Source organism: Scardinius erythrophthalmus, assembly GCF_964197995.2.
Source record: "Scardinius erythrophthalmus genome assembly, chromosome: 1".
Taxonomy (NCBI): domain Eukaryota; kingdom Metazoa; phylum Chordata; class Actinopteri; order Cypriniformes; family Leuciscidae; genus Scardinius; species Scardinius erythrophthalmus.
Window position 1 is genome coordinate 28496253 of NC_138221.1, and position 15472 is coordinate 28511724.

General features: G+C 35.5%; 1 protein-coding gene across 1 annotated transcript in view; it reads right to left on the reverse strand.

Moving 5' to 3' along the window:
• Positions 1-1949: 1949 nt before the first annotated feature.
• The window catches only part of rbfox3b (RNA binding fox-1 homolog 3b), a 211082-nt gene continuing 197559 nt past the window's right edge, over positions 1950-15472 (reverse strand). The window contains exons 10-14 of the mRNA XM_081370428.1: positions 11092-11224; positions 10144-10183; positions 8973-9031; positions 6790-6868; positions 1950-2690 (exon numbers count right to left, since the gene is read on the reverse strand). Of these exons, the coding sequence (XP_081226554.1) occupies positions 2646-2690; positions 6790-6868; positions 8973-9031; positions 10144-10183; positions 11092-11224 (356 nt within the window). The 3' untranslated portion in view covers positions 1950-2645. The remainder of the gene's footprint in view (positions 2691-6789; positions 6869-8972; positions 9032-10143; positions 10184-11091; positions 11225-15472) is intronic.

Consider the following 15472-nt stretch of genomic DNA (forward strand, 5'->3'; position numbering starts at 1 on the left):
GGTTCTTCTAAGAACTGATCACTGAAAGATTCTTTGTGGAACCAAAAATGGTTCTTCTCTAGGGGTTTCGCACTGGAGGACTGTTTTCATAGTTCCTATAACTATTTGATTTTTGGCGTGTTTCACACTACAGGAAGTGGGGATGATTTTAGTTATAGGATCATTTTTTGGGAAACTAAAATAGCTCCAACTTCAGAGTAGGGTCTAACCCAGGACAATAGGAACTACAGTGACGTAAGTGTACTCTGATTTGGCACCCGCCATTTAAAAGAAAGCCATGTAAACACACAGTTTATACTTACTCCACGAACATGGAAAACAGCGATAGTTGAACTGACGCCGAAGTCCTAGAACTTCTCAACCTTTATGCTAAGCCGTTGTTGATGTTTTTAAATGCCGCACTTAAATAACGTTGCGAATGCAAACAGGAAAATGGCCCTAGGGGAAAATATAGTTCTGGTGGCTAGTTCTTATAACTACCTGGTGTGAAAAAGCCCCTTTTGACATCACTGCGAAAACTCCCTTTTAGAACCTTTATTTTTAAGAGTGAAAGATTCAGCTGATATGCTTGTGTGTAAACATTGTTAACAATGTGCACTCAAAGTTCAGTTTCATTAGGATAGAGCCCTAATTATATGAATCAAATCACATCTTTCACAGCACATGTAAGATATGTTAGTCTGAATTCAGTCTGACGCATCATATCATTTGAGCTCAGAATTGTAATGTTGAGTTTCTTCTAAATGTCACACTACTTAGGTCTCGTTTAAAGTGTGCTTTGCGCTCCCTCTGATCTCATTCACATTTAATCATTGATTCATCCAGAGTCAAGGTCTTTCATGCTTTCTCTGTCTCTTTATACCTTCCAATGAGAATCGCCCTAAAAGATCTCTTTAGTATGGAAGCCCATTTCTGCCACATAAGAAATAATGATATAAAAAGTTAAAATTATGACATAAAAATGTGAAATTATGACATACTAAGTCAAAATTTACATTAGTCATAATTGTGAGGAAAAAAAGTCAAAATTGGCATAAAAAAGTCATTATTATGACACAAGTCAAAATTGACATATTAAGTCATAGTTATTATTTAAAAAGTGATAATTATGAGATACAAAGTTCAAATTATGACACAAAAAGTCAAAATTATGACACAAAAAGTCAAAATTATGACACAAAAAGTCAAAATTATGACACACAAAGTCAAAATTATGACTGTAGAAACAAAATATCAATTGTGACTAAAGTCGAAATGATGGCATAGGCTAACTTGAAATTATGACGTAAATTTCATTTGTTTTTTTAGGTCAAAATTGACATTAAGCTAAAGTTATAAAATTATAATTATCAGATAAAAAGTTCAAATTATGACACAAAATTATGACTGTCGAAACAAAATGTAAATTGTGACAAAAGTCAAAATGATGACATAAATCAAAATTATTAAGTAAATTTCATTATTTGTGTTTTTAGGTTGAAATTGACAGATGAAGTCGAAAAATTATGACTTCATAATTTCGACTTTTTATCTCAACATCATGACTCATAATTTAATCTTTTATGTCACAATTGACTTGTCAATTTCAACAGTATGTCATAATTTTGACTTTTTGTGTCATAATTTCAACTTTTTATCTCATAATATCACTTCTTAAGTCATAATTACAACTTAATGTCATCAATGTTTTGACCATTTCTCCTTGTGTTCCCGAACATCTTTATTTGTCTACTTAAACCTCTCCATGTCTACTTGCATAATTTCTCAAATCCTAATTATTATAATTTGTTTCACAGAATATCTCCTTTAACCTCCTGATGTCCCCTTATAAGTCTAACTATTTATTATCATTTTTAAATTTCTCTGCACATCCAAAATATGTCTCAATAAATCTCCTTGTTTTCTTAAATCTAAATATTTCTCATGTTTTTTTTTTGTTTTTTTTTTTTAAATCTCCTTACATATTGTCTCTCTGTTCACCTCTAAAATTACTTTATGCAATATTTGCATATATCAAATGACGGTTTAATCTTACATATTAACGTCCATGTTCACACACGCACACACACATACACATCCTTTCAGCATTAGTGAGTGTGAGTTAAACCTGTCCACTGTGTACAGAGGTAAATCTGTTAGTGCAAACGTGAGAGGGACGGATCCTCTCATCTCAGGAACAACATGCATAGAAACCCTTCAACCAAAAGCTTCTTCAGACCACACAGACCTGTAGACTAGAGTAATGCTGGCGATATCTGGAGAGAGACCGTGAATCTGAATGTCTGCTGGGATGGTTGTGTGTTCAAGACAGCTTATATACACGATAAACCCAATAAAATGATCAATGATGAAACACAAACTCAAGCCAAACATCTAAAACAGCTTCCGTTCTTCCCGTTTTAACAACCAAACACAAATGCCAAAACATTTCCATGTCTGAAAGAAAAAGTAAATCCACATTTATGAGCTGCTCTTCCGATTTTCCCACTGATTTCCACAAGGTCCACAGAGTCAGGCGGGCTTGAGAGAATGTCGCCTTGGATGAGGTCATCGGCTGACCTGGAAGCGTTTTAGTGAATGGGACCCCGTGTGGCAGAGCGAGTGTAGTGGTTTTGAGTGTGTTTGTGTGATCAGTGCTTTAGTCTCTAGTAGGGTGTGAAGCGGCTGTAGCCTCCTCTGTACAGGCTCGCCTGCAACATCAAAGATGACAGAGCACCAATCAGAGTCAAGCTGGTGGCCACGGCAACGGCGGAATCCAGCTCCCTCAAAATCCCTTCCTTTAGAATATAGGGTTCCATGAGGACAAGTCCCATTCATTTTCTCCATAGGGGAATTGACTGGGGCCGTTGTATACCTTATGTAGTGCCTTAGAGTAGGAATATATACTTGTAGGGTGCTACTATGAACTTTTAAGGCTAAATAAGGTACGCAAAGTTGTCCCTTTATGGGAACTGTCCCAGTGAAAAGCTGCTGTACCCCTAAAGTTGCGAGTTTTTACACATTTTTCTGAGTGTACCCATGATTCTGCAAGGAAATCTCCACTTTTCACATTTCCAGGGTTCTCAGAAGTCGTCATATTGTGTAAACTTCTATACTTTTAAACGGTAATAACAACAAATGTAATTTTTGTGTTCCTATTTTTGCGAATAGCAAAAAAAAAAATCCATGACAGATTTTCTATGACTTTCCACAGAGAAGAAAATATAAAAGATTGATTGCGTTGGTCAGAGTCTTTAATATGGAATCCCATTTCTGCTACATAAGAAAGTAATTATGACATCAAAAGTCAAAATTATGACATCTAAAGTCATAACAATGACAAAAATTCAAAATTATGACATACTAAGACAAAATTGACATAAGTCATAATTATGAGAAAAAATCCTAAATTGATATTAAAGGTCATAATTATGACACAAGTTGAAATTGACATATTACGTCGTAATTATGTCTTAAAAAGTGATACTTATTAGATAAAAGGTTTGAAATTGCCACTGTCGAAACTGACTTAAAGTCAATTATGACATAAATCGAAATTATGACAATATTCACAAGTCAATTATGACAATGTTTTTGACATATTGTTGAAATTATGACGTCATCTCATTATCACTTATCTCATAATTCCGACAGTATGTCAATTTTTTGCGTTATAGTCGAAATTGACATTATTAAGTCACAGTTGTGATTTAAAAAGAAGTAAAATTATGACACTCGAAAACAAAATGTCAATTGTGACATAAACGTCAAAATGATGATTTCAATCATTACATAAGTCCATTTTATTATTTATATTTTTAGGTTGAAATTGACATAATTAGTCAAAATTATGACTTTTTATATCATAATTATGATTATGTCATAATTTTGTTTTTTTTTGTCACGACTGACTTGTCAACTTCAGCAGTATGACAATTTTGACTTTGTTTCATAATTTCAACTTTCTATCTCATAATTATCACTTCTTAAGTCATAATTACCACTTAATGTCATCATTTTGTTATTCTCATAATTTTAATTTAGTATGCCATGACTTTTTAATCTCATAATTATGATTTAAACCATCATTTTGACTGTTTAATCTCATAATGTTGACTTAATATGTAATAATTGTAACTTATTAAATTATAATTTTGACTTTGTCATAATTACATTTAAGGTCATAATTTGACTTTGTCTCATAATTATAACTAAGCATTTTATAATTTTGACTTTTATGTTTATGTTTATGATCAGAACATGAGTTTTTTTTCTTATGTGGCATGAATGGACTTTCATACTTTAGTGCATGATTTTCAAATACTTTTTTGCTCCAAATCAAAGTTTGTGGTTCATAACTTATGACTCTTTAAAGAAGACTTTTTTAAAATCCCTATGGGGAAAATGAATGGGAAAAATACTTCCAGGAACGAAGGCCACTGAAAAGTGGGCGGTGTGTGTGTGTGTGTGTATGTGTGTGTGTGTGTGTGTGTGCGTGCATGTGTTTACTAATGCTGATGCAGACAGAATAGAAAATCAACACAATTCTGATTCTGAACTCTGAGAACTCAGATTTGGACAACTTCTCTCAAAACTTCACGTTAATAATCGTGAGATCAAGGGGTTGTGCGGCCCATGAAGGGATCAGCGTGTTTTTTTGTTGCTATCTCATTACAGAGGCACTAACTAGCAATTTCACAACCGCTCCATCTGCCCGTATTGTGCAGAAATGGCATCGTCGCCTTTGAAAGCATTATAGACCTCGAACTATACGATACATCAAATTAATGTCGAAGCTGTTCAAAGGCAAGTACAATTATTCTCTTTAAAGTTGAGCACGTAGAAAGCTCACAGGCGTCGGGGCGAGCGATGGTCTTCGAACACACCCCGTGATGCCGGACCGTACGCGTAATTTACTCCAGACCTTCAAAGGATAATTCTCCCTAATTTAAGGGGAACCCGCTCGCTGGTTTGGGTGGAAGCCTTCTGCAATTTCATGACGCTGGGAAAACCAGCAAAGAGAATTTAATGCAACCTCAGAGGAACTAATTATTAAAGGAATTTTAAAAGCAAAAAGCTCTCCCATCTCGCTCCCGACGCGTTAATCAGTTATGATGAAAGAGCCAAAAAACCAAAGTGCTCTTTCTCTGACAGATCGAGGGATCGTTTGATTGCTCTGTGAATCTGGAGTTCTCATGTTCTTCTGCATCAGTACACACACACAGACACACACTGAAATGGACAAGTTGGCAGTGGGTCTGTTCCAACACCTAGTGAGCTCCCTAACTAGACAGCATTCTAAGACATCATAGAGAACTCAAAAGCTTCCAAGATACTTTTTTTTACAAATCTAAATATTCTTAAACCAATATCAGTATCAATTTAGTAATATTAGTAATACTTTAACTTATTACAGTTAGTAGCCAAGGCAACATTTCCAATTTTCTTTCTTTTTTTCATTTTTTTTTAATGACAAAACAATATTTTTAATAGTTTAGTTAACAATAAGTTTAAGTTTTTCCATCTAATTTCATTTATATTCTATTTTATTTCAGCTACATTTCAATTACCTATTTACCATATTAAAAATAAAAGTTAACAAAAACAGAACTGATGAAGATGCATTTACTATGCATTCTGACATCAATTTTTTTTTTTTTCTTTTTTTAGAAACTGATCAAAATTAAGTGATACAAATATCTGCCAGTGGAGAAATAGAAATACACTTAATTCAAAGGGGGAAATGGTATTTTCTGAGCCCACTGGCAGATAATTGTTCTCATTTTAAACATAATCTCACTTGATTTAAATCATTTTTATTTCATGTCATTTTGCATCTTGAGTAAATGTATCTTGATTCAAGAATGTTTAGATATTTGAAATGAAAAACGAGTCAAAAAACACTGAGGAACAAAATAGACGTTGTGGGCAATCCCAGAATGCATTGCAACAAAGAAGAACAGAGAGAAATGGACTATAATTATCATTAAATATATCAACAATCAATAAAAAGGTCAATCTAATATTTAAAAAAGACAATTTTAACACTTTTTAAGGTGCTGATTCGAATTAAAAGTGTAAAACTGTGCACCGTCTAGTGGTTTTCAATGTCTTTGTGCGCACTAGACAGGCAGCTCACTGTGTTTTGGAACAGAGCCGCTGACGGGGCTTTTCTGCTCCGTGACGGGCTCATTTTTCTCTCTGTTGAGGAAGAAACAAGGAAGGAATTTTGCAGGGAAGCAGGAATTAAGGAAAAGCGTACAGGCACAGACTTAATTTAGTAAATGAAGAGAGTTTCAAACAAAGCGTCTTAATTAATGAAAGCTTTTAGCTAGCAGCTGCACCGGGGAACTGTTCACCGCTTCTTTTCTTTCGTATTTAGTTTCCATTTATTTCGCTGACGTCCTCGTCGTTGAGAAATTGCATGCATGCCGGAGTGCCAAATACTTTTCTGATAGAGAGAGGTGGTTGAAAATGAACCATCCGTGCTTTAGTCGTGTCTGTCCCACGGCACACTGCTGCATGCGTCACGTTCTCGTTAATTTGGGGGAAATCGAGAGCAGACAACGAGCTCTCCTCACTCTGACGGCCCATTAGTGCCTTCATCTTTGATGTTAGCTGCAAACGCTAGCTAAAAACAGACATTAACCGACTGACTTCCTCGTGTCATGGAACAAAGCCTCTCACAGAAACACACGCTGAACACTCCCGGCTCATATGCGAGGGAAAGTAAGGGTCCGTTATCATGGGAAACAGTTCTTTAGACGACTTTGAGTGCAGGATAAGTTTGAGTGCGTGTGTTTGTCTTACCATGGTCCCCACGCTGTATGTGGCCGCCGGGCCGATGGTGTGGTGATAGGGGTCAGTAGTTGCATAGACTCTCCCATAACTGCAAAAACATGAATCAAGAGATGCTTTAACGTGTAGACACAACATCAAACTGCAATATCTGAGTCCAGTTCTCACTATTAACTTATTAGCATGCATATTACTAGGATATTGGCTGTTTATTAGTGCTTATAAAGCTCATATTAACACCTTATTCTACCTCTACATCCCTTAATCTTAACTTAACAAATACCTTACGAACTATTCATAAGCAGTAACTAGGTGTTTACTGAGGCAAAAGTCGCAGTGAAGAGTGAGAACTGGACCCTAAACTAAAGTGTGACCTAATTTTGTGACTTTTTTTTTTACATTTCTAAGAAAAACATTCAGGTAGAAGACGAGAGAATAAAACTAATTAAGCATGAGAGCAAAAGAAAGGTTGAGAAGAGGGAAAGAAAGACGGAGGTGTGTGAAGGCGAAGTGAACGGGATGCCGCCGCAGGCTTCGTGTTGTGTTGCTGGTTTGGAACTAATCCTCCACAGGAAGGACAACACGTGTCATTTCCTTTCATTTATATTACGCATATTCCACTCTCTGCTTCTTCTCCACACAGGGCTTGCAAATGAAGGTCTGCAGAGAGCAGATAAGAAAACACAAGCCCTCGGCCTTGGGCAACAACTCAAACACAGGGAGAGAGAGAAAAGGGCAGCTTTACCGTAAGAGATATACATGCGCTTTAATGTGTGTGTGTGTGAAACTGGACGATGAGTGTGCTGACTCAGTCTGGATTGGCAAGAAACTTGCTTTGAAAGCACAACACTGACTTCACCACACCGCAAAACATAATTTCAGTAATCGGTATAATCAGTATTATTGCCTTGTTTTCCTGTAAAAATATCCAAACACTCTTTAAAGCGACATAAATTTGCTTGCGAAGCAAAAGTTAAATTAAAACTGTGCTTTGGTTTCAGAGAAATGTCTTGAATTATGTTTATTTCTCTTCCTCATTAGCAAATGGCTGCCTCACTCAGACTCGCCAGCTAAATAAAGCTGGGAAATATATGATATTAGATGAGAAACAACTTATAAAAATTAAATGAAAATTAGAAATGTTGTTTTTATTGTTGGTTTTAACGAAATAAGTTTAAGGACTAAAATGACTAAAAGTAGTATACTTTTACAAAAAATCATACAGATAAAAATTCAAGAAAATCACTCAACCTGAAATGAAAAGAAATAAAAAATAAAATAAAATAAAATAAATACTCAAAACACTAATAAAATACTATAATAGTATAATTTTACATTAGGACATTTCTTAAAAAAAAAAAAAAAAAAAAAAACGGAAATGGAAATGGAAAAAATAAAATAAACTGATTATATTAATAAATACTCAAAACGCTAATAAAATACTATAATAGTAATTTTACATTAGGAAATGACTAAAACTGAAATAAAAAATGTAACTATGAAAATAAATGTTAATTATATGAATAAATAGTAATAAATACTATATAAATACTAATAAATAATAAAAAAGTAAAAAAAACCTAAATGCTATTTATATTAATAAATAATAAAATATACTCATAACAATAATAAAATACTATAATAGTACAATTTCACAAAATAAAAAATGAAAACTAAAAATATAAACTAAATGCTATTTTTATTAATAGTAAAATATATTCATAACAATAATAAAATACTATAATAGTACAATTTTACATAAAAACACTAAAACTGAAATTAATAAATGCTATTTATATTAATAAATATTAATAATTATTAAAAACTATAATAAATACTATAATAATATACAAATAATTCCCAGCACCAGTGCTATGTATAACTAGCATTAAAAAAAAAAAAAATAATAATTGAAAAATGACTAAATTTAACAATTTAATGCTGTAAATGATAAAAAAAAAATCCAATAAAATGCATTATAATCCAATAATTAGATTATTTCCAGGCAGAATAACACTGATATCTTTTAATGAATCCTCGGCAAAAGTCTCCATCTCATCTCTTTGCGGTCTATCAGAAACATCTGAGATTTCTCCTGCTCTTTGCTCTGAGCTGGATGGGTTCTGGTTGAGATTTCTACAAGATAACTGTGTTTCTGACCTATATATCAGGAGTGTGCGCGTGTGAACTCGTACCTGTCGCTGTACGCTGTAGCCGTCGCAGGCTGAGTGTATCTGTACGCTGCGTATCCGCCCTGAAAACACACAAAACACTCATTAATGCATTAATCCTTCCATGCACACTCAATGCATTTAAAATCTCCAGCTCAATGCATTCTAGGTTTGCCTTCTAAGTAAAGGACGCAAGTAATGCTGCATTCGATTCTGCAGATGATGCACTCTCACAACAAGAGGTACAAAACACACCTTTGTACCTTTTTACCCTTAAGGGAGTGCCTAAATGGAGTAACTTTTGAATAGGCGCTGCCCCCAGAGACAGCTTTTGTACCTTTTTGTCTCTGAGAGTGTGCAGCATTGCATCTCAAAAGTGTGCATATGATGCCTTCAGATGCAGATCTCTATGTTTGGAAACAGATTCTGTTGATGTGGCGCTTGTATCATAATCAGCAGAGACTCTGAGGTGGAGTGGAGCTCATTTGTCTGTAGGCAGATCGCTAATAACACACATTAATCAGAGCGTCAGAACCAGAACAGCCACTGTTTTACACTCTCCGATATACACACATGGACGTCCAGCGCGCGCCACTGGGAGGCGCTACAGCACACGCTTTTCGGGTTGCTGAGAGCTTTGCATTGATAAACTGTGCCGCATTTAAAATCAGCACAGAAAGTTTGTGCTTTGAGTTATTGTGAATGTGAGACAGAACGCCGTGCACATTTCTGGAATAAGCACACAGAGACCCTCCGACGCTACGGGAAGGATCGAGTTAGACGGCTTGATTTCCCGTCACTTGCAAAACTGTTTAAACTGGAGTAAGTTTGTGAGTTTGTGAGTGAAATCAGGTTAGAGGTTGAGCGGGGGATTGTGAGGTCACGTTCCCGCGGGGACAGGAAGTGAGGAGGAGTGGGCGTGGTGAACTTCCTGTGGGACTGAGCTGATTGGAGCCCCAGCCTGCGCACACACGGGGTAATAAATCAGACTGTCAGGTGTGTGTGTGCGTGCATGCGAGTGAGTGTGAGTGTGTCTGCGTGTGTGACTGCAGCATCTTTGCCAAACTCTGAGTGTGTGTGGTGGTGACTGGAGTGGATCTAGAGTTCGGTGATCAGGTTTCACGGGTTAACCGACGCCAGAGCGCCAGGGCTGGAATCACACACTCTCATCCCTCCAGAAACAAGAGTTACTCACGTAGATCTCGGCGCCGTAGAACCCGTCCTGATACACCACCCTGCGTTCAACAAAAGAGACAACGAGAGCGTCTGATTATCACCAATGAGCATGAGAACTGCTGCGTCAGGAGCACGGGGGTGGGGGTGGTGCAGAATACAGTCACATGACTCGCAGAAATAAATCAGTTTGGTGCAGAGAGATGAAGTATGAGAGCGCATGCAGTGCAGAACAGGGGAACGTACAAATAGAGCCGTCAATCCTTTAATTGCATTAATTATATGGCATCCGGAGTAATTAATTTAATTAGTGTTGCACAGATCAATATTTGCCGTGAAAAGCCTCCAAATGAAGATGATTCTGTTGCGGATGAGTAAACAGTCACATTTATTTCTATTACGCTTTATGCAATACAGACAGTAATAAAAAAGAAAATAACAGAATATTAAGTTATTCAATTATGAAACGAATATAATTTCATCTGCACAGCAGCTCTACAGAAGACAATAGTGTCATTATTCAGCTCAATTCAGTTTAATTCGATTTAGTTCAGTTCAATAACAGCGTAAAATTCATCAATTATGAAACCAATATAATTTCATCTGCACAGCAGCACCACAGAAGACAACAGTGTCGTCATTCAGCTCAATTCAGTTTAATTCAATAACTGTAAAGTTAGTCAATGAAACGAGTTTAATTCAGCTATAAGCAGCTCTATAGAAGTCAATAGAGTCGTTATTCCGCTCAATTCAGTTTAATAACATTTTCAGTGTTGCTAAAGTTCATCAATTATGAAAGAAACTTGACTCAGCTCAATTTGATTTAGTTCAGTTCAATAACAGTGTAAAGTTCATCAATTATGAAACGAATTTAATTTCATCTGCACAGCAGCTCTACAGAAGACAATAGTGTCCTTATTCAGCTCAGTTCGGTTTAATTCAATAATTGTAAAGTTGTTCAATAACTCACGCTCCATATGCCGGGATTGGCTGAGGAGGGGGAGCCGAACGGAAGGTGTTGTAAACGGCACGGCCTCTGCCCCTCAGATGAGCCCCTCTGTACGCCACCGTCGCTCCTGCCGCGGGATACGGGAAACCCGCCACTGCACACACACACACACACACACACACACACACACACACACACACACACACCGAGAGCATTATGAGGACGCACAGTACTGTACGTGTGCTGCATGTGTCTCTCTGACACAACTAGACACTTAAAGACAAGCTGAGTGGTGTTTGCACATGCAAAACTCATGTAGTCTTGTTGCTAGGGTGTTGCTAGGGTATTCAGTTGCATCCTGAAGTCTCTGTGATCTCTAGATATGGGTTTGTGTCCCTCCATCAATGTGATTTTTAACCAATTTATTGTCCAGCAAATAATTTTTCATATTTTTACAAATTTTACTGGCAAACAAAAGCCTTTTTTAACCAATTTATTGGCCAGCAAATGCATTTTATTTTATTATACTAATTTTATTGACCAAAAGCAAATGCTTTTTTTCTTATTTTTATCCATTTAATAGTCCACCAAATGTATTTTTTACACTTTTTTATTTTTATTAATTTTATCAATTTTATTGGCCACCAAAAGTATTTTGAACCATTTCTTTCTCATTTCTACCAATTGTATTGGCCAGCATTTGTGCCACCCTTCATTTTACCCATTTTATTGACTACCAAAAGTATTTTTTTCTTGTTTGCCATTTTTTCTCTTATTTTTACAAACTTTAAAGGCCAAAAAAGTATTCTTAACCATTTCTCCATAATTTTTACCCAATGTTATTGGCCACCACATTCATCACTTTATAATTTTTAATCATTTTTGCAAGTCTATGCTTAGAAAACAGTTTGATCTCTGTTAGTTTGCTGCATTGATACTGTAAGTTTACAAAACTTTGACATCAACATGGTTTGATTTTTCATAAATATGTATGAGTTTACCAAGACTTGTCTGTATACAAGGACTTTGTCCTGACACTGACATATCAATGAATCACACAATGAAAAGACAAAATAGATTTTTTGTTGTTGTTGCATCTGTTCAACAAGAGCGTAAATATCTTAAATACATTTTAATTACAGACGGGACAGTTACTCCGCTGCTGAAGGACTCATAACCCGCTTGATGGCTTTTAATGCTTCCAGTCGTGTGAAGGAGTTAAAGAGAGTAATCCACACGCTGGGAAGAGACGCAGATTAATCAGATCAACCGCGAGTGCTTCATTATCTGCGTAACGTGCCGAGCAACAACGAGAGAGCTCATCTACACTCATTAACACACTTCAGAGCGGATCTGACTGGAGCTACAGGGACTATACAAAAGATTAAAGGAAGAGATCTGCAAAAATGAAGATTATGTCGTCATTTCCTAATTTACCTACTTTGTTCTTTTCTGAGCTTTAAAGCACTTGTTAGTTGAGTTAACTTAAAAAATAAGGTAACCTATCGCATTCAACGTTTTAAAGGACAAATCAAGTGAAAAATGAACCTGGGGTTAATTAACACATGGTTACCGAGTCGATCGTTCCCTGCGATGCATTTTCATGAAAATCGAATGTAAAGAGTTTTATCTTTAAAAACAGATTAGCTCATAACAGTAGTATATGGGGCACAGAGTAAGTAAAAATAAATCGCTAGTTAATACCACTAACAAGGCTCAAAATAGCCTCACACTAACACGCGAGCATAATGAGGGTCCCTACATACAAACTGAAGCATTGAGAACTTTGTAAGTGTACAGACAGTTTAATAAGAAGATACTTTATAAAGACAGTACATTACGCGTTGACATGCAGGATCCATCTTGGAAAACAGTCTCGACTAATCGAGCCACGAACGCCGTGCTACGTTAGATTTCACAAACGTAATTCCTATCGACCAGCTATCCTATCGACGGCGTTCGTGGCTCGATTAGTCTACTTTTCCAAGATGGATCTTGCATGTCAACGCGTAATGTACTGTCTTTTACAAGGCTATTTTGAGCCTTGTTAGTGGTATTAACTAGCGATTTATTTTTACTTACTCTTTGCCCCATATACTACTGTTATGAGCTAAAATGTTTTTAAAGATAAAACTCTATACATTCGATTTTCATGAAAACGCATCGCAGGGAACGATCGACTCGGTAACCATGTGTTAATTAACCCCAGGTTCATTTTTCACTTGATTTGTCCTTTAAGTTAACTCAACTAATGCACTCCAGTTAATATCAACTTATATACTTTTGTTCATCTAATGAGTACCAGGTAATCTTTTGAACTTAAAACTTCTTGTCAAGATAACAAAGAAATTATAGTTGAGCTAACTTAAAAAAAAATAAGGCAACATATCGCACTCAACTTTTTAAGTTCATTTAAAAAAAAAATTTTTTTTCAAGTTGGCTCAACCTGTTTTTTTTTTTTTTTTTGCAATCTTTAGCAAGTTTTAAGTTCAAAAGATTACCTGGTACTCATTAGATGAACAAACATATTTAAGTAGATTTTTTAACTGGAGTTGATTAGTTGAGTTAACTTAAGTTGAATGTGATAGGTTGCCTTATTTTTTTTTAAGTTAGCTCAACAATTTCTTCTGATGTTTTTTTTTTTTTTTTTTTTTTAATTGATGTTGAATTATTCCATGGAAGGATTCCTGATGGCATAAACCTCCTCTCTATGTCCGTGTCGCTGAAGTGATTATCAGTGTAAAAGTGAGCATGAAGGTCCTCTAATAAGAGTCATGTCAGTGCGAGTGATGCTTTTGTTCATTCGTCAAAGTCATTTGAAAATATATTCGGCGTCTACATTTCCATCAGCAGTGCCAACACACAAACTGATCGTGGCAACGGAGCGACTGATGCCAGAGCAAGGCCGGGCCGGATACTCTCTCAGCTCATTACCTCAGACTCATCACTAGTGGCTCATGGGAAGGTTTGGGTTGCAAACAACAAAGAAGGAGGAAGAATCTGGCGCCACGAAGGCTTCCATCAGCACATGTACAATCCAGCACACACAAACCTCAAGAAACTCACAACACACTGCAGACGATGATCTTTACTATAAAAGCTTTCTAAGAGTATCATAAAAACAATATATTAGTAGTCTAATTACTTATAAGTATTATAATTAAAACAATAATTATAATAGTTTAAAAAAAGTTTATATTTATACACACGTGTATTATATATATCTATAATTAAATATAACTTTTTATACTTACACACACATGTACATATATATATAAATATATATATATATATATATATATATATATATATATATATATATATATATATATATATAAACACACATAAAATATATAATCAACTTATAAAATATACTATAACATAATTAAGTATTAAATAAGTATTATTTTATTTTTTAAATTTACATTTTTAAGTATAATCAACTTAATTTTTTAGTCAGTTTAATACAATTTAAGTTGAAATGACTTTCACAACCCAGTTGAATCTCATTTAACTTAAAAGTTGGAATAGCTTAACTTATTTTGATTAGTTACAGTACTGTAAAAACATAAGCTGTCATGGCATCTTATGTTTTTACTGATCATACGATTTGGATTTGTTTGTTTTTTTACAGTGTATAGCATAATTTTATGCAGATGCCACTTGGTTTGACATTGTTTGTATCTAATGCAATGAAATTCACATAATTTTAAGTGTGAATTCAGAGTCCAAAGGTTCCTAACTAGTTTGAATGAATGAATGAATGAATTGATGGATGTATGTCTATATGAATGGATGGATGGATATATGGATGGATGGACGAATTGATGGATATATGGATGGATGGATGGATGGACGAATTGATGGATATATGGATGGATGGATGGATGGATAGATTGATGGATGGATAGATAGATACATGGATGGATGGATGAATGGATGGATATATGGATGGATGGATAGATTGATGGATGGATAGATAGATACATGGATGGATGGATGAATTGATGGATATATGGATGGATGGATAGATTGATGGGTGGATGGATGGATATATGGATGGATGGATAGATTGATGGGTGGATGGATGGATATATGGATGGATGGATAGATTGATGGGTGGATGGATGGATATATGGATGGATGGATAGATTGATGGGTGGATGGATGGATCTATGGATGGATGGATATACAGATGCATGGATGGATGGATGGATGGGTTTAGAACAACATGAGTGTGAGTAAATGATGACATAATTCTCTGTTGTAAATAAGTGAGAGGAGAAACACCATGAAGTGTGTATCACTGCTGAACGTGTGCTGATGTTTAGTCCTGATGAACTGTAAGTGTGTGTGTGTCTCAGCAGCTTCAGGAGGGAACGATAAGCCCTCAGATCATCTG